Consider the following 20,622-nt stretch of genomic DNA (forward strand, 5'->3'; position numbering starts at 1 on the left):
TGTCCCTTAAATGTCCCCAAATTGTCCAAAATGAGAGATATGATAAATATTGGCGCTGTAGTCGGTAGTTCCTTATCATTGCTAGCTACTACAGCAGTCAAAATAAAAAAATATATATATAACTTTTATGGTGACCTGATGATACGTCACCCTTGAGAATGAAATTTGTAGACGCTCCCTAACGAACGGTAGGAGTGAATATCAAACATCGAACATTTCTTCGCTCATGTATTATTTGCACTTGTACTGAGTTTTTCTTAAAAATGCTTTTCAGGTGATTTGATGATGTACGTTTTTAACACTTGAATTGTTGTGTCATTTTGAGTTTGTCACAAGAAAAGATTGAGAACCTACGCAGAAAATTAAATGCTATTTGCTCTTACATGAATCAAGCTATAAATGTTAAATACGATTTTTTTTTTTTCCATGCTATTGACAATTCCAAGATTACATCAGAAGTCAAAATGGCGGTCTTATGCTACATTCGAAGACGATTTGAACTGGACTGTTCCAGTTCCACCCTCAAAGCGTTTCAGGCAAATGTAAACAATAAATAAAGATGCCAGATTCCGATAAATTGTTTGTTGTTCTGGTTAACGTAGTCGTTCCAAATAACGTTGCGTCACGTGACGTGAACACACATCTTGCCTCAAAACGCTTTGAGGTCTGAACTGACACGATCCAAGGAGGATTACTCCGATTTCCCACTGTCATCAAACGCAGCATTTTTTTCCTCGGTAAAAGGAAGATCTCCGCTCAGTGAAAGGAAAAGCATTCGATTTTGGATTATACTCATTTGATTTGTGTGGATTATTTCGAGTTGAAAATGTGATAAATTGTTTGTTTGACTTGAATATAACGATATGTCTGATTAGTATGCTAGTCACAGTCAAAAGCAAGACAATATAGCGTGTAAATATTACAAATGTAAGAAAAATCCCAATAAAATTATTTCAGTAAATTTCATGCACATTTTGCGTAATTATTTGTATTTACGTAAGTGTTGTTATTGAGTTTTGGCCAAAACAGGGCAAACATTTAACACAAACTTACAAGTCATACACAACAATATCACAATAACAACTAGAAAAGACAAACAAATAGGGACAAAAAAAATTAAAAGAAAAAAGAAAACTTTGTGTTTTCGTAACTTTTTGTGCCACCTGTGGCGCCAGCGGCACCACGTGACTCCACGCGGAAGCGGAAGCTCGCGCTCGCCAACAGCCAGCTGAGCCTCTTGCAGAGATCCTCTCCTCGGCGAGACGGCACCCACCGACTAAGTTGGAAGGCGCGCATCGATTCGGCAAAAAGCCTAGACGGTGCGTCGGTCCTCCTTTGCAGCATCCGCACAAAATGGCGCCGCTTCGGCCCTTCCGCCCCCACGTTGATTTGGAGGCCGGCCCGAGCCCGACAGAGTGAGCCCTCGTCGCCCCTCAGAGAGCATCTGCGCCTCGCCGAGGAGCTGAGCTAGCAGCTCGGCGGCTAGCAGGCTAACGGCTAGCGAGCGAGCTAGTGGCGCTGTGATGGCGGAGATGGTGCAGGCAGGAGGACAGGCCTCGATCGGACCGTCGGGGCTCAAGTCGGACGGCCTGGCCGACGCGTTGCAGCGGGCCCGCCAGGTAACCTCCGCCGAGGGGGGGGGCCCGCCGGCCAGCGAGTCTCGCGGACCCCCACTCCCCCTCTACTCCTGCCCCGGACTCGGCTCTTACGTGGAGTCGGAACACTTTTTTTTTTTTTTTTGCCTTCTTTTGGTCCGCCGAGCAAGTTCGCGAGCGCACGCGCGCACGTCAAACTAGCACGCTAAGCTAGCTGGGGGCACTTTTTGCCCACTTTGACGCGGCTGACACGAGCCCCCCCAACTTACTTTGGGGAGACTTTGACGAGCTGTCATGCCAAAGTAGCAAAGTATGGGGGGAGGGCGCCCCACGACGACGACTTGGGGGGGAGGAGCGAGGGGGCGCATGAGTTTGTCCACACGTGTCACTCGGGTTGACAACTTGTTGAACTCACCAACCAACTAACTAACGTCGACGACGACGTGTTTAGTACACCATATGACGCATACTTTTTTTTTTTTTTTTTTGTACGCTCACTCTTTAAACTGTGGGGGGGGGGCTTCAAATGTAACAACCCCTCCCACCATATCACAAACAAACTAGTGTGGGGGTGGGGGTGGGTGCACCCCCCCAACTTAGTTGACTGTCACATAAACTTCCTGTTGGGTGAGCGAGCCAACTTCCTGTGTCGAACTCACAAACAATCCCACTTAAAGGGCCGCTTGACTCAATGAGGCGGTTTCAGGAATCATAATGTGAATATTTTTGTAGAGAAGATTACATGATTTATTTTTTTCCCATGTGCAATTAATACCTATTGAAAAAGGCATTTCGCCAACCTACCGTTGACTGAAGATTACATCACTTGTGTGCCCAAGAGCTCAGCTAAGGACCAATCACGGCTCACCGCTCTTGCGGGTTTGGTCATGTGCGGTTTAGCCGCTGATGTGTATATATGACTGGATAGCTGCTAGCTTAACCTTGCTCTGGCAAGATGAATTCTGGCGGTATTTGTGAGTTGACAAACTCTGGAGAATACATCTTGTCCCGCAGAGAACCGCCCTTCCCGAACCGCTGGTGGTTCGGACCAATCACAGAGCGACATTGTGTTTGGGGGCGGGATATGCAACTGTGACCAAACCAGGAAGCCAGCGCCGGCACAGGGGCTAACAAACAAACCTAACATGGACGAATGGACGCTGCAATTAATTCAGTTCTCACAGAATGACTCACCGTTTCCTTGTTTAATGTTGAACAGTGAAAGGCGCTTAGTGCATTTCTAGCTGCTAAGATGTTTGTGCCCCCCTGTGTAGAATGTCACATCGTCTAATCAGCTCCAATTATTGTACAGAATGTCCTGCCTTTTCCCAACCAAATTACTGTGGAGAGTAGGGGTGTGCTCAAAAAATCGATGCGGGCCTCATTACAATACATGTATCGATACGCAGGCGTCAGAATCGATATTGCTCATTAACTTTAAATAGGCAGTTAATGTTTGCCTTTGCAGCTTGCATTGTACCTAAAAAATAAAGTTCAAAGTTAATTGCTTTCAATTAATGCAAAATAGCTCACCGGTGATTGGACACTGTGTCTTGGCTAAGAAAAATTAAAGCAGAGGAAGAATATCAACATTTATTTACTTATAAACTTAACATGGCACGTGTCTTAATGTACCAATTTTCCTATATTTTGTTTAAAAAACTAAATAGAATGTGTTACATGAAAAAATGGGTATGTGCTTCTTTGAAGACCCCCTTTTTCTATTATTGCTCAGTTTCTTAGACCCCAATATTAGATTTGGCAGAGGCATCTTTTTTTTCCAATTACAGTTAGAATTATTTAATAAAAAAATAAAAATTTCCTCCTGTACTAAACATCATTAAGCATGTCATTTATACATGTATTTAAGGCGAGTTGTAAAATGTCTGAAGTCCTCTTGTTTATGTTGAATAAATTTAAAACAGCATTAATCATGCTAAAAGTAAGTACTGTCTCAAAAGTATGGCAAGAAATGTTTCTTGGGAGGAGCAATATGGCTGCCTCGCCACCTCAAAAGTCTTGGACTATTGGCTATCCAGTCATATATCTAGATCAGTGGGTTTAGCAAAACTTGAGCCATTGTTGGTCGTTTCCTGTTTTCCTTAAGCAGGAGTGATGTCATCTTCATTCGACAGTAAGTGTCAAAAACGTCTTTTGAAAGGTAATAATTGTACATGAAAAATGAGCTAATTTATCACATGAATTATTAAGAAAATATTTTCCTCTTTCTGCTGAAAGTGGCTCAATGAGTCAAGTAACAGACAAGTGGATCGCTACATAAACATCTACATGATATTTTTTATGTTCTCTGACATGCTAACTTCCTGTTAGCCAAACTAGCAACATGTAATATTCATCCATCCAGGGGTATGCTGCAGATGAAATATTATTACATTTCTCTTCTGACCTCTTTTCCATGCCAACAAGCTAACTTCCTTGTGTTTAACTCACAAATAAGTTTAGTACACTAACAAACACACACACAAATAGACAATTTTTGATCATCTGTTTGCATCCCGTGAGATGCTAACTTCCTGTTAGCCAAACCAGCAACACATAATATTCATCCAGCGGTACGCAGCAGACGAAATATTATTACATTTCCCGACTGACTTCCTTTCCATGCGACATACTAACTTCCTTGTTAGCCCAGCAAGGTAATGTCCTCGGTTGCGTTAAGCTAACTAATAGACAAGTGGACAGTTTTTGCGTTGCTAACTCACAACATCGGCTCATTTTCTGTGCTAATTTCCTGTTAGCCGAGTGAGCTAACGTGCTGCGCTTCCCAGATGGTGGGAAAGATTGGCGGGGGCGGCGAAACCATGGCACACATCAACAGCTCGCCGGTGGGCGCGGAGCCGGCGCTCTACTACAAACGAGTTCCCGACGACGCAGGTGAGTGCACGCACGTCATGTTGGCCACGACCGCTCATCACCCGTCAATCGCTAGCTCGTCTTAGATTGGACGAGCTTGTGCTGGTTCGTTGGTATGTGGCGGGCGTGATCGTGGGATCATCTTGACCACGCCCACATTAGTCTTTAATTAGGCTTTTGTTTTGGCCTTGAATCTCCTCCACACACATTTCTGATACTGTTGTTTTGTTATCCTTATTTTAAAAAATGTACCAATACATCCCAATATAACTTTTTTTTTTTTTTTTTTTTTTTTTTTTTTTTTTTTTTTTTTGAATTGCTTGAAATGAATGTAAATTTTCTATCTTGTGTAATTGCAACTTCCCGATGTTAAAATGGCCACCTAATACCTTGAAATGAGGCCTGGTATCATCCTGATACTAATATCTGGTATCGGTACTTGCCCGTCCCCAAATTGCTAACATAGTTAAGTAAACAAGCCTGTCTTGGAAGTTCATTGCAGACAATTAACTTCATTTTTTTTCTTATCTGGACAAAAGAGTTGAGAGCGGTGTATATATATATATAATAATAATATATATATATATATATATATATATATATATATATATATATATATATATATATATATATATATATATATATATATATATATTCATTTAAGTAATTTAATAAAACAAAATATATATAAAAAAAAAGATATATAAACAAAAAATACATAAAAAAATAAGTAATATAAAATGTGCGTGTGTATATATATATATATATATATATATATATATATATATATATATATATATATATATATATATATACACACACATGTGTGTGATATAATAATATAAAATATAAATAAATGAAATGACAAATATTAAATCCAATTAAATTAATATTATTCAGAAATTGTATATATTTTGTGTGTGTGTATATATATATATATATATATATATATATATATATATATATATATATATATAGGGGTGTTAAAAAAAATCGATTCGGCAATATATCGCGATACTACATCGCGCAATTCTCGAATCGATTCAATAGGCGGCTGAATCGATTTTTATTTTTATTTATTTATTTTTAAAAAATTTTTAAAGAGCTCAGAATTGTTCATTCGGTAGTCTTACCGATTCAACGTCTTATCATCATTGCCTTTTTTTCTTTTTTTTTTCTTTTTTTTTTCTTTTTGTGTGTGTGTGTGTGTGGGTGTGTGTGTGTGTGTGTGTGTGTGTGTGTGTGTGTGTGTGAATCGATTTTTAAACTTCCATTTTTAATGGAAAAATATTCAACAAAACGTCTGACTTCGGGTTAGGATTCACACCTTGAGCATGGAAGAATGTTATATGAACGGAACATTAAGCCTTAATATTTTATTTTAATGCTGTTCAAACATGAAACAGATTACAACCTCTATAAGACTGAAATTTCAGATAAATAAATAATACATTTTCATATAAATCTTACACTCTACAAGCTTACTGATTAGTATTTTCTAAATTTGAATGAAAAAAAATCGCAACAATCGACTTATAAATTCGTATCGGGATTAATCGGTATCGAATCGAATCGTGACCTGTGAATCGTGATACGAATCGAATCGTCAGGTACTAGGCAATTCACACCCCTATATATATATATATATATATATATATATATATATGTCTCACGATTCGATTATGATTTTTGGGTCTACGATTCGATTCAGAATCTATTTTCGATTCTCGATTCAAATTTTTGGCAGTTTTATTTTTTCCATTTGTTGTTGTTTGGTTTGTTTTTAATTCTTATTTTCTGTCACTTTTTTCTTTTCTTTTCATTATATAATGTATTTTATTTTTATTAGGGCCCAACCAAATAATTAGGTTCAAAAAAAATTTGATGGCATCCAAACAAACACATTTTGACTCTTATAATATTACATTTATGCAATATCAAGTTATGCAGCTGTTTTGATCCATCTGAGGGGGTGGCGGCCATTTTGCCACTTGATGTCATGTGAAGATGACATCACAGTTGTCATCAGGCCACGACCAATCACAGCTCGCCTGTTTTCTGAAGCTGCGCTGTGAATGGTTGTTAGTACCTGAGCAACTGTGATGTCATCTTCACTCGACAGCGAGCGGCAAAATGGCCGCCTTTTCTGATATTGATCAAAACGGCTGCTTAATTCTTAATCCACTAAGGCAATATTAACCAAATTATCATATTTAGATTAGTGGGGCTGCATTAAAACATAATTGCCAAGAAAAATAATTCCCTTTGTAGCTAAAAGATCGTGATATATTGTTTAAATTAATTGCCACACATTATGAGATTTTTTATTTTTTATTTTTGGCCTAATGTCAGAATTGGAAAAAAAATTGTTTGGACTTGTAATTGTTATTTCCATGGTGTGATGATGTCATCTTCGCTCAACAGCAAAGAAGAAAATGGCCGCCTTCTGATATCGATTAAAACGGCGATATTATATATATGTATATATGATATAGTATTTTGCTGCTTAGCTCATAATCCACTGGCGCAATATTAACCAAAATATAATATTTAGTGGGGCTGCATTTGGGGCTGCATTAAAACATAATTGCAAAAAATAAAAAATTTAGTTGACTTTCTTACTATAAAAAACAAAACAAAAAACTGATATATTGTTTAAATTAATTGGCACATTATGAGATTTTTATTTTGGCCAAATGTCAGAATTGGAAAAACTTGTAATTGTTATTTTCATGGTGTGATGAATGATGATGTCATCTCCACTCGACAGCAAATACCAAATGGCCGCCTCCTGATATTGATTAAAATGGCTGCATTTTGTTGCTTAGCTCATAATCCACAAATGCAATATTAACCAAAATACCATATTTAGACTAAATCATGTTATTGCCAAGAAAATAAAAATTGTGTTGACTTCCCATTTGAAAGTAAAAATCCCGATATATTATTGAAATTAATTGGCACATTATGAGAATTTATTTGGGCTAAATGTCAGAAAGTTACGGATTATGTCATCATGTCAATTTCGTGATATTTCAAATTTTTACCACCCAACCAAATACACAGGTAATATCGTAGAAGGTATGATATGGAACACCCCTAGTTTGGACTTGTCATTGTTATTTTCATTAAGTGATGATGTCATCTTTTGCTTGTTAGCTTCCTGCCGTCGTGTTTTGTTTACGTGTGTTTTTGTGTTTGTTTTGAAATGTGCGTGCGTACGTGTTTAGGTAATCAAGTGTCAGCCGTGGGCCACCAAAGGTACGACGCACACTCACATATTTGGCGTAATCGTTGCGATTGCGCGCATGCCAGCGCCAGCCAACGTGTTTGCGTGTGCGTGTTTCAGGGTGTTGACGGAGGACTACAAAGTTCCCGATAGGATGGTGGGCTTCAGTAAGTGCTCGTCCGTCCCACTCGTACATACGTCCGTTTTGCGTGCTGTCGTGTCTTCATGCGTGCGTGCATGATGTGACAGTCATCGGGCGAGGTGGCGAGCAGATCACCAGGATCCAGTTGGAGTCGGGTTGCAAGATCCAAATCGCCGCCGGTGAGTCCCCGAGCGCACCTTTTTGGAGACCTTCTGTCCACCTCATCGTTAATTACGTGTGTATGCGTGTGCATAGATAGCGGCGGTCTGATGGAGCGTCCGTGTTCGCTGACCGGGACCCCCGAGTGCATCGAGTGAGTCACAAACCGCTCACCCGTATATAGGACCTGGTAGCCGATTAGCCCATATGTGCCAATGCAAACCGTTGAAGTCACACGGCGGCCATCTTGCTACTCCCACCTCGCCAGCAGACTACTGTATAAAAACTATACGCTATACGGACACATGAGACATACACGGGGCGGGGTCGGCGGGTTGTGCCTGGGTGCTCACTATTTTTTAACAAGTAAAAAACGTGTGTATATGAATATATATATATATATATATATATATATATACACACACACATATTAGGGCTGGGAATCTTTGACTTTCTCACGATTCGATTCGATTACGATTTTTGGGTCTACGATTCGATTCAGAATCGATTTTCGTTTCTCGATTCAAACTATTTTCGATTCAAAATGATTTGATTGACAAATGATTTCTGCTTCAATTTACAGATATGCACAACATTGTCATGGTCTACTCCAATTTGCTTTGCAAGACAAAATGACAAATGGACATTAAAGTGTCATTTTTTTTTAAAAAAATTTTTTTTGATAAACATTTATTAATTTTGTATTGTAAGTGCCTTTTCCACAAAAACAGCATGTGGGCTACAACTGCCTTTTCTCCTTCTTCATTTCTAATTTAAATATGAATCTTAAATGAGAATCTGGATTCTTTTATTCATCGATTTTTTTTAATTTTTTTTTATTTTTTGGGCACACCCCCATTACATACATATATATATATATATATATATATATATATATATATATATATATATATATATATATATATATATATATAAATTTATTTATTTATTTATTTGACCGGAGGCATGGTGGGTGGTTTGTGGCGGGGTGGTCACCATTTTTTAACAAGTAAAAAAAACTATATATATATATAATTAATAATAAATACAATATAATAATTGGAATATAATTAGTGCTGTCAAACGATTAAAATTTTTAATCTGATTAATCACACTTTTTAATTTTGATTAATCACGATTAATCAGCTAAATTACTTGCGTATTCGCAAAATATAAAATGAATACAAAATACCGTAATATTTTGACATTAATGCATTTTATTATCTGAATGTCATTTGCAAACATTGATTAAATGCATGTACGCAATTGCATGCATGCGTGTCTTCCTCAAAACGTAACAGTATCATATCAATTGGGTGCAATTCAGCAATTATTAATTAAACGCAAATACTTTTGTTTTATCTAAAGTCCCGTCAGGCTGTTTTTTAAAGCGAAATTTACCACCGAGCACACCAACTGGAGTCACACCGCTCATTTTGGAACAACAGGCGCAGGAAATGCCGTGCATTGACCTAATCACTGACCTGCGCAGCCTTCAATGTAACCATCCGCGGTTACGTTCAAGGCTCAAGTGCAGTAAAAAAAAAAAAAATAGTGCGATTTAATATGAGTTAATACGTGATTAATGCGACATTTATCTGTGATTAATTCATCTATTAACGCTTTAACTTTGACAGCCCTAAATATAATATAAGGCCGGAGGCATGGTGGGGGGGGTTTGTGGCGGGGTGGTCACTATTTTTTAAAAAGTTAAAAAAAAACAAAAAAAAAAACATTAATAATAATACATAAATAAAATTCAATATAATAATAATATAAGGCCCAAGGCAGGGTGGGGGGTTTGTGGCGGGGTGGTCACTATTAACAATTTAAAAAAATAAATAAATAAATAAAAAATTGAAAAGAAATTTAACAAGTGTATGGTATGTGCTGCTTCGAAGTCCCCCTTTTTCTTTTATCGCTTAGTTCCTTCGAGCCCAATTTTAAATTTGGCAGAGGCATCTTTTGTTCAGTTACAGTTAAAATTCTTTCATAAACAAATATATATACAAGTTTCCTCCTGTACAAAACATCATTAAGCATATAATTCATACATGTATTTAAGGCAAGTTGTCAAATGTCTGAAGACCTCTTCTTTATGTTTAATACATTTAAAAGATGAAAAATGATGCTGTTTCTACTAAGTCGTGTCTCAAATGTTCTCCATCCTTGGATGGTGTACATGGATGGGATGGTAAGTTTCTTGGGAGGAGCAATATGGTGGCCTCGCAACCTATTGGCTAGCCAGGCCTATAAATTGATCAGCGGTGTTAAAGCTGCTCCACTTCCTGTTGTCGTGTTACATGCTCACCGGCTGGCGTGCGCGCGCGCGTGCGTATGGTTTGTGTTTGCGTTCAGGCAGGCAAAGCGTCTCCTGGTGCAGATCGTGGAGCGCTGCAGGAACGGTCCCGGTTTCCACGGCGACAGCGATGGCGGGGCCCTGGTGCAGGAGATGCTGATCCCGGCCAGCAAGGTGGGCCTGGTGATTGGCCGGGGAGGGGAGACCATCAAACAGCTGCAGGTGCCAAAAAAATGCTCCTTTGGGTTTTTTGTTGTCAACGCGTCTCAACCGCACTCACCTGTTGTCGCCATTTTGTCTTCGTCAGGAGCGTGCGGGCGTGAAGATGATGATGATCCAAGACGGTCCCATGCCCACTGGAGCAGATAAACCTCTGCGCATCTCTGGAGACCCGTACAAAGTTCAGGTGGAAAAAAAAAACACCAATGTTTTTTGCTTTTTCTTCATTCAAAACCAAAAAATTGATAAGGACAAAAAAAGAAAACACAAACAAATAAATGCTGCAAAAACGCTATTGGCAGGTGTGCGTATTGTTCCCTACAGTCACATTGAGTCATACGGATGTAATGATTAGCGATTTTTACAAATATCGGTATTGGCCATTTTTACCTCATTTACTCCCCAAAACGTATAAATACGTTCTATTTTAAATATATTAAGTGTCCCAAAGACGTATTTATGTCTTTTTGTTTATGCTAGAGCATACAGAAGGCTTTGATGCAGCCTCTTATTTATTTATTATTTTGTTATTATATATTATACATACGTATTATTTATTTCATGATATATTATTATTATTTTTTTTTTTAAACTTTGTTAGATTTGATAGTTTGAAGTGTTTCATTTACTGTAATTTGTTGTGATCTCATATAATTACTTTTTATTTTTCTATTTTCTATTTTTATATATATATTTTTTAACTTTTAGATTTGATAGTTTTAAGTGTTTCATTCACTGTAATTTGTTGTAATCATTATTACTTTTTATTTTTTATTTTGTTATTAATTGTATTTATATTATTATATATATTTTATATATTTGTATTTTATTTATTTTATTTGTATTTTATTTTAATTTTTTTATTATATTTATTATTACTTATAAATAAACTGGAAAAAAAGTATTTGTAATCTACTTGAATGCAAGCTTAAAATGAATCGGATTAGTCGATTGAAGAATCGATGAGATGAATGGATTGTAAAAATATTTTAATGGTGACCGCACTCTTCGTTTGTACATGTTGCTTGACTTCATGTTGTCATGGCGACATGTGGTAGGCGGCGAAGGAGCTGGTGCTGGAGGTGATCCGGGAGAAGGACGGCGACTTCCGGGCGGGACGCGGCGACTTCTCCGCCCGGCCGGGAGGAGCCAGCCTGGACGTACGCTGCGGCCAAACAAACGCACCCTCAGCTTGCTTGGGTGCCTTGTGACGGCTCATCTGCTCCCCTGGCAGGTTCCCGTGCCGAGGTTCGCCGTGGGCATCGTCATCGGCCGCAACGGCGAGATGATCAAGAAGATCCAGAACGATGCCGGCGTGCGCGTCCAGTTCAAAACGGGTATAGCGTGTGGGCGGGGGTTTTTCCCGCCGTGGTTTTGGCGTGCTGAAGCGAGCCTCATGTCGTCCTCCCGCAGACGACGGCATCAGCCCGGAACGCGTCGCCGTGGTGATGGGCCAACCCGAACGCTGCCAGCATGCTCTCCACCTCATCAACGAACTCATACAGACTGCGCAGGTAACACGCACGCACCTCATTTTATGGATGTTATTATTTATATGCCTACATAGAAAAAATAATTTGAAAAGAATTGCTTATTACGCGTCTTCTTCTAAATTAAATTTTCTTAAATTATGTAATGATATAAATTATTATTAAATGAAATTTAAAAGTAAATAATCTACTTCGTTATCTTCAGCCGGGGAAATGGCCTTGATTGGCTGTCAAGATGAACCCGAACGAACGCACGCATGTACGTTCACTTTCTGGCTGCTCGCCTCCACGGTCAATTTTTTATTTATTTTTTTCCGATTTGTTTGAATTTCCTTTTCAATTTGACATTATGATAGTTTGAAATTTTTTAGGGCAGGTGTGTTTTTTTTTTTTTTTCCCACTATTTTTTCACTACATTTTTTCACTATTTTTCATTAAAATTTTCTTCACTTTTTTCACTTTTTTTTTTCTCACTAAAATAGAGTTTTCAGTAAAATTGCACTTTTATGAACATACGATGACCTGACATACAATGATATATGTATTTATATATATTTGTTTGCGTTTGTGGTAGGCCTGTGCAATTAATTGAAATTCAATTATAATTTCAGTTATTACATTCCACAGTTACAAAATCAGCATAATCATAAAAAAAGATTAATACTAATTTTGAGTTGTTTAAATTTCTACATTTGCACCTTTTTTTATTTTAAAATAATTAATTTAATACATTTAGTTTGATCCAAAAGGAACCTGCTGCATTATCGTGTTTCAAAGAATTTTATTTCCATCCATCCATCCATTTTCTTGACCGCTTATTCCTCACAAGGGGGCTGCTGGCGCCTATCTCAGCTGGCTCTGGGCAGTAGGCGGGGGACACCCTGGACTGGTTGCCAACCAATCGCAGAAGAATTTTATTTGTCTTAATAATTTTTAGATTATTAATACTAATTTTGATTTGTGTGTGTGTGTGTGCATATATATATATATATATATATATATATATATATATATATATATATATATATATATATATATATATATATATATATATATATATATATATATATATATATATATATTTATTTATTTATTTATTAGAGAGAGAGCGAGAGAGAGCTCAGAATTGTTCATTCGGTAGTTTTTTTATGTTTTGTTTTTTTTAACGTATGTGTGTGCGTGGAAATACGTGGAAATTTATTATTTAATTTTATTTTGATTTGTATATTAAATATAATGTAAATCTGCACTTTAAAAAAAAAAATAATTTAATACATTCCGTTTCATCCAAAAAGGAACTTGCATCATGATAGCATTTCAATAGTAGTAATAATAATAATAATGATAATGATAATAATAATAATAATAATAATAATAATTTTTTGCATGAAACCATTTTCTTGTTTTGCACCAAAAAATGAATGATTGTCCTAATGGTAATTTCAATGATTACCAAAATAATTGTGATGAATATTTTCTTACATATTGGAGCAGCTCTAACCTGATGATTGATTCAAAAAAAGATTTGTTTGCGTTTGTGCTAGGCCTGTGCAATTCATTGAAATTCAATTACAATTTCAGTTATTACACTCCATAATTACAAAGTCAGCATAATTGCCAAAAAAAAGATTAATACTAATTTTGAGTTTTTTAAATGTATACATTTGCACCTTTTATTTTTTAAATAATTTAATAAATTTTGTTTCATCAAAAAGGAACTTGCATAATGATAGTTTCTTTTGTAATAATAATGATGATAATAATAACAATCATAATAATAATAATCATCATCATTTTTTTAGGTGAAAACATTTTCTTGTTTGTACCAAAAAAATAAATGATTCATCCTAATGGTGATTTCAATTGTGATGAATATTTTCTTCATAATTGTTCAGGAGCGCGATGGCTTTGGCTCGTCGCTGAGGAGCGGGGGTCGTTCCAGAGGTCGCGGGGATTGGACGCTGGCTTCCCCCGGACCCCTGCAGGAGGTCACCTACACCATCCCCGCCGACAAGTGCGGCCTGGTCATCGGCAAAGGTAAAGCCACGGCCACGATTTTGCCACTTGGAGTGGGAAGTGATGCGTCCACGCACGCACGCACGCTCGCAGGCGGCGAAACCATCAAGAGCATCAACCAGCAGTCGGGCGCCCACGTGGAGCTGCAGAGGAACCCGCCGCCCGCCACCGACCCCAACGCGCGCGTCTTCACCATCCGCGGTTCGGCGCAGCAGATGGAGCACGCCCGGCAGCTCATCGACGACAAGATCGGGGTAACTTCCATTCAGTCATCCAGCCGTTTGCAAGGCCCGCAACAATTAGTCGTCGTCGAGGAAGGCCCATAAGCCCGTATTCATTTGCAGGCAAAGAGAAAATATTTGGCTCCAAAAATTCAAAAATATTAGTGTCCAAAAAGAGTAAAAAAAAAATAAAAAAAATTACTTTTTCTTTTCATTTTTATAAACAATTGACAGCTTTGTTTAAAGTGATACTTGACTCATTGAGACATTTTAGCAGTAGAAAGTTCATATCTTGTCTAGAATTCATGTGGTAACGTCATTATTTTTCATGCACAAATTCGTACCTTTAAAAAGTAGTAGGATGACGTTATCAAATTCATTCTGGACAAAATATTAATTTTTCACCACTGAAAATTGTTCAATGAGTCAAGTATTCCTTTAAAAAGTATTTTTTCCTCTTGTTGTCGACTGATGATGACAGCATCTGTGCTGAGGAAGTAGGTAATGACCAATCACGGTTCACCTGTTTTCTGGGTTTGGTCAGCAAACTGAGCTGTGATTGGCCGTGACCTACTTCCTCATCATGGGTGATGTCATCATCAGTCAACAGCAAGTTAAAAAAAAAATAAAATAAAATTAAAAAAAAAAAAAAAAAAGACTTTTTCAAGGTATTGATTGGACATGAAAAATAATGAAGTTATCAAAATTATTCTAGACAAAATCTGAATTTTTCACTACTGAAAATGGCTCAACGAAGTCACATATTCCTTTAAAAATGATTTTAAAAAAATTGCAGGAAGCTTTCATCAGCGTTAAGCAAAAATCAAAACTCAGCAAATTTTCAACTGTAAATAGTTTTCCAAAATTTCAACATCATTCCTACATTTTCTTTTTTTTTTTTTTTTTTTTTTTTAAACAAAAAGTCTAGGATGTTCCCAGTGTCAGCATCTTTTTTTTTTTTTTTGTAGAAATATGAATAAATCCATCAATACATAGTTTTTGTCAGGGTTCGTTCGTAAAAAGCTTTCAAAAGATCTTGGCAGAAGGTAAAAAATGTTGAAAATGTAAAAAGTGTGTGTGAACATTTGACAAATGTTGATGAAAAGCCACAATTTGCTCCGTTCACAAGCTCACTCAATGAGATGCGGAAGAGCGTTATTTGGCTTTCACCTTCGGAAATTGACAATATTTGTCCAAATGTCAAATATCGGTGATGGTCTATTCCGACTTCTTTCCTTTTGGATCCATCCTAAAGTTGAGTTGACTTATGAATATGATGATGAACCATGTGATCGCTTTAAATGGTCGTCATGATGATGATGATGATGATGATGTTTGCATCTTCAGGGTTCTGGCATCATGAGTAACGGCGGATTCGGGTTCAGCCCCTTCACTCAAGGCCCCGCCCACCAGAAGTATGTCACCATGGCAACCCATGTGTGTGGGTGGCTGAGAAGAAGTTGTGTGACCTGTGTGCGTGTGTGTTTGCAGCTGCGGCGGCGCTCAAACCTTCTTGACGGGCGTGTGGGGGAACACGTACCAGACCGGATGGCAGAACGCCGCGCAGCAGGATCCCGGTAACACGCACACGCACGCATCTTGTACACTACGAGTGGGACCATACCGCGGTAAATCGTGATACTTTGTCTCCGCATAGATTATCCATACGCCTACGTCATATTTGTAGTTCATATACAGCCACGAGAACGGCTCCATTGTTGATGACTTATTGAGCAATGACTTGGTGGGCCACTAGGGGGAGCTCTTCATAAGAGTGGCGGGGAAATGGACCCAAGTCTTCAGGTGAAGAAGACGACTCATCAGCGCTCTTTCACTTGTGGAAGACATTTATCCGACTCACTTTTGCATACGTTTCCATGAAAAATCTGTATTATATCTTTTATTTTGACATTTGAAAACATATTTTTTGTTTGAACTTTTTGGAGCACACAATTTCTGAATAATATTAATATTGATTTAATTGGATTTAATATTTTTTTAATATATATTTTTGTTTTATTAAAATTACTTAAATGATTATATATATATATATATATATATATATATATATATATATATATATATATATATATATATATATATATATATATATATTTGAGCGAGAGAGAGAGAATTTAAGTAATTTTATTTACCTTGAATTTTAACTTTTTAATTTTAACTTTTAATTGTATGTATTTATTTACTTTTGCAATGTTCCAGAAAAAAAAAAATGAGTGTCACAGTTTTTATAAAATGATTCACCTCACATGATTGACACTTTGTTGGGTGTGTGTGTGTGTGTGTGTGTGTGTGTGTGTGTGTGTGTGTGCGTGCGTGCGCGCAGGCCAGCCGAGTCAGCCGGCGAGCGTGATGAGCGACTACAGCAAAGCGTGGGAAGACTACTACAAAAAACAAAGTAATGCTTCTTTTTTCACCTTGATGACTGTAAGAAATCATTTTTTGTATTCAATTTGTTTGTTTTGCTGCGTTTTTGTCTTTTTTTTTTTTTTTTTTTTTTTTTTTTTTTGATCAGGTCAGCCGTCCCAGCAGAGCTCGCTGCCCGACTACTCGGCGGCACTGGCCGAGTACTACCGCCAGCAGCCGTACCTGTGGAACCCCGCCCAGATCCAGGTAGCGATGTCATCAAGTCACCGCCCCTTTTATTTTGCCACCACAATGAATTGTCTGCTCATCCTTTTTTGGACGCGTTTGCTTTTGATTATGTCATTTGATGTCTCTGCAGGATCACTAAGAGGACCCGCCCTCCCTCCCTCCCTCGGACGCCACGCCCCCTCACGCCTTGCTTCCTGTTGTCCAGCGAATGAACGGAAACAGGAAGTGGCCTTCTTCTGGTTGGAGCCTCCAAAGTGTTGGACTTCCTGTTTGTCTTTTGGCTTTTTTTTTTTTTTTTTGTGTAATTTTGAATTTTTAACCCAACCCTGGCGTGGACACGTTTGAACAAAGTTCACTTCACCTCCTTTTGTTTTGTTTTTTTTCTTTCTTTTCACCACATGATGCCTAGCAGTCTTGAGGAAGATGATGATGATGATGATGATGATGATGATTGTTTTATTAGGCATGCTGCCGATGATTAGGATTAGGATTATTTTCTTGTGTTATTTCGGTGAGGATGTTGTGATGTGGCGTAGGACAGAATCGTGACCCTTGACCTTAACGGGCGTCGTTTTTGTTCAAAACTGTCAATCGTTTTATTTCTTCGCCCGCCATTTTGGATGATGCTAGCAACAATGCGTTAATAGGAATTTTTCTTGAATCGAAAATTTGTCTTCAGTGGTCGGATGCGGGGACGACGCGGTGGACGCCAAGCTAGCGCGATGGCGCCTGGAACTTTTGGAGAGTTGTGTGGGGGTGTGTTTGTGTGTTGGTGGCTAAAGTGCTAGTATTGCGTCAGGTGGTTTTGAGGATGTCAAAAAAAAAAAAATCAAACGTTCGGGAAATGAGCACTCGCACTGTCATGCCTGTTTTGTTGTTGAGCTTTTTGTCACCTAGCTTTAGCGGAACGAAGACACTAGCATGTTGCTAACGTAGATTTACACTTTGGTCAATGCACGGAGACGTTTGACCTTGACGGATGTCTTTTTTTTTTCTTCTTCTTTTTTTTCTTTTTTTTTTTTCTTCAATGACACTCAATTTTTATCTCTCTTGGCCATTTTTTTTTAACATTCTAGCAATGACTTGCGATAGCGTGCTAATTTGTTGTCTTTGGTCTTCTCTGTGGTCGACATTGGGCAGAAGCAAACTAGCGCGCTTGCCATCAATGGTGCGTTAGAACGCTAGCACTTTAGCCACTGTCAGGTGGTTTTGAGGTCGGCTTGTCATCAAAAAAATCAAACGTCGTTCGTCAAATGAGCACTTGCGCTATCATGTCTGTTTTGTTGTTGAGCTTTTTGTCCCCTAGCTTTAGCGGAAGGAAGACGCTAGCATGTTGCTAACGTAGATTTATACTTTGGTCAAAGCGCAGGGACATTTGACCTTGACAGATTTTTTTTCAATGAAACTCAAACCTTTTATCTCTTTGTTGGCCATTTTTCAGCATGCTAGCAACGACACGCGATAGCGTGCTATTTTGTTGTCTTTCGTCTTCTCTGTGGTCGACGTTGTTGGGCAGTGCCAAACTAGCGCACTAGATCTCAACGTTCTTAGTGTCTAAAGTGCTAGTGTTCCATCAGGTAGCTTTGAGGTCTGCTTATCGTCAAATCAAACATCGTTCGTCAAATGAGCACTTGCGCTATCATGTCCGTTTTGTTCTTTAGCTTTTTTTTGTCACCTACCCTTAGTGGAAGGACGACGCTAGCATGTTGCTTACGTAGATTTACACTTTGGTCAAAAGGCAGCGATGCTTGACCTTAACAGTTTTTTTCCAATGAAACTCAACCCTTTTATCTCTTTGATGACCATTTTTCAACATGCTAGCAACGACACGCGATAGCATGCTAATTTGTTGTCTTTTTTTGGGGGGGGGTTGGATGCTAGTTTTTAATCTTGTTCAAGTTTTTACCGCGCAAGACGATCCTCCCTTTGTCTTCTCTGTGGTCAACTACCGCGTTAGCACTCAACGTTCTGTAGCTAAAGTGCTAGCATTCTGTCAGGTTTTTTTGTTTTGTTTTGGTTTTTTTAATTCATGAGTTTGCATCAAATCACGTTGGTAAAATTAATTGACTTTCACACTATCGTTTTTGCTTTATTCACCATGTTTCAGTGTTCTCACTTAGCCTTAGCCAAAGGAAAAAATGTTAGCGTGCTACTAGCTTAGCATAATGCACATACAACAGGTGTTTTGTCGAATGCGTGTGTGAGTCCATGATGTTGATGATGATGATGATGTTAGGTTCAGGGGTCTATTTAAATCAGTTTATGAATATTTGTTTGAGTAATGAGCTAATTCGCTAACACCTCATGTACGTGTTGTCGTCAAAATTAACTTTTATTTGGTTTGGTTTGTAATGATGATTCGATGAATCGTTTCAGCCCTTGATCCCTCGATTTTGATGATTATTGGCATTTGATCATGTGTGAACACTTTCGTGTTAGGCTGACAAGTCGTTGCTTCCAGAGGTTTTTTTTTTTCTTTCTTTTTTTCTTTTTTTTCTTTTTGCAGATCAGCCGCCAGGAAGGAGAAGCTCTTCTCAAGACTGCTACGCTAAATGCTAACGCTAACATCTCTCGGTCCGGTGAGCTAGGGTGGTGGCTCATGAGCCCCGTTAGCCTGGGCGGCGACTCCAAGGCCGGGAGACAGACGGACGGACGGACAGGCAAGCTCCCAAGGGTCCCGTTTCAGTTCTTCCAGCTGTGCCAGACTTTTCTTGTTTTGTTTTGTTGTTCTCTGCTTTTTTCTAATGGACGCTTGTCCAAATGTAACCTTTGGACTTTTCTAGTAGAGTCTATGGACTGACGGGTGAGGAAGATGAACATGATGATGATGTAACCATGAGGGCTAATAAACAGGCTCCTTCTTTCTGACTTCCTGTATCTTCGTGATGACTTCCTGTGGCGGCCATCTTGTCCGGTCCACACGGGGTTGACATGAATAATGGATCACGTCGCTTTTTTATTCATTCATCTTCCAGATGGCCTGATGGATGATGTCATCCCTCGTTCCATATGTGTGTATGTGGTTTTGGTGTGTTTTGCGTGTCATGTGCTTCTTGTGTGAGATTGAGGTGTGTTTGTGTTGTATGTGTGTGTCAGCGCCTTTCTGCCCGTACAAAAGTTACTTTTTTTCATTATTATTAATCGTAAAAGAAGCCCGTTTGCCCATATGGATTTTTTTTTTAACCTACCAGAAACCTGTTGGACACCATAGATACTTCTCCCGTGACTGCGCACGAACCAACCACCAGTCTGTCAACAACAATGGCGGATAGCCGTGTCGTCGTTGTTTTGCGCAACCTACTTAACTTGTTTATGCTTTTACAGCAAAATGTTTTGCGTGATGTTGTACTTGAATCGCCCGGCCTTTTCATTTCTCCTGCGTTGTGTTCGTCTCACTGATCTGTATATATGACTGGATACCAGCCGAAAACCCACACGCGCCCGTGCAAGCCATTGAAGTAACCAGGCAGCCATCTTACTCCTCCCATCTCGCAACCAGACAACTGTTTAAACTATTTTGAAAACCCCCTTTTTCTTTTATTGATCAGTTCCTAGATCCCTGTTGTTCCTACTTAGTGTCTCGAGTGTTCTCTAATTAATTACAATTATGGCGGCTTAAAAGCCGACAATTCAGGTCAGTGGTTCGTCTTTCTCCGCTGATTCTTCTTCTACGCTTTGAGTTAACGCCCCGTGGCAGCGCTACAGCGCCACTCCAGACTTGGCATATGCATAAATTTACAGCAGTTGAACGTCCTCGACGTCGTC

At 38.5% G+C, this 20,622-nt stretch overlaps 1 protein-coding gene across 1 annotated transcript; it reads left to right on the forward strand.

Annotated features, from left to right (window-relative positions):
- The first annotated feature begins 1,225 nt into the window (after nucleotides 1-1,225).
- LOC144018870 (far upstream element-binding protein 3-like) lies at nucleotides 1,226-19,725 on the forward strand. The gene is made up of 18 exons (XM_077521483.1): nucleotides 1,226-1,619; nucleotides 4,385-4,490; nucleotides 7,700-7,730; nucleotides 7,819-7,865; nucleotides 7,948-8,019; nucleotides 8,096-8,153; nucleotides 10,358-10,520; nucleotides 10,606-10,704; nucleotides 11,576-11,677; nucleotides 11,752-11,854; nucleotides 11,931-12,031; nucleotides 13,903-14,044; nucleotides 14,117-14,277; nucleotides 15,592-15,659; nucleotides 15,736-15,821; nucleotides 16,589-16,660; nucleotides 16,778-16,875; nucleotides 16,988-19,725. Exons 1-18 carry the CDS (start codon nucleotides 1,524-1,526, stop codon nucleotides 16,994-16,996), a joined length of 1,614 nt encoding a protein of 537 aa, XP_077377609.1. The 5' UTR covers nucleotides 1,226-1,523; the 3' UTR covers nucleotides 16,997-19,725.
- The last annotated feature ends 897 nt before the right edge of the window (nucleotides 19,726-20,622 follow it).

This window comes from Festucalex cinctus, chromosome 5 (assembly GCF_051991245.1).
Source record: "Festucalex cinctus isolate MCC-2025b chromosome 5, RoL_Fcin_1.0, whole genome shotgun sequence".
In the NCBI taxonomy this organism is placed as follows: Eukaryota; Metazoa; Chordata; class Actinopteri; order Syngnathiformes; family Syngnathidae; genus Festucalex; species Festucalex cinctus.

Coding starts and splice junctions, on each gene's coding strand:
- LOC144018870 (XM_077521483.1), top strand. CDS start 1,524: ATGGCGGAGATGGTGCAGGCAGGAGGACAGGCCTCGATCGGACCGTCG. Junction 1,620..4,384: donor CGTTGCAGCGGGCCCGCCAG/GTAACCTCCGCC, acceptor TGCGCTTCCCAG/ATGGTGGGAAAGATTGGCGG. Junction 15,660..15,735: donor CAAGGCCCCGCCCACCAGAA/GTATGTCACCAT, acceptor GTGTGTTTGCAG/CTGCGGCGGCGCTCAAACCT.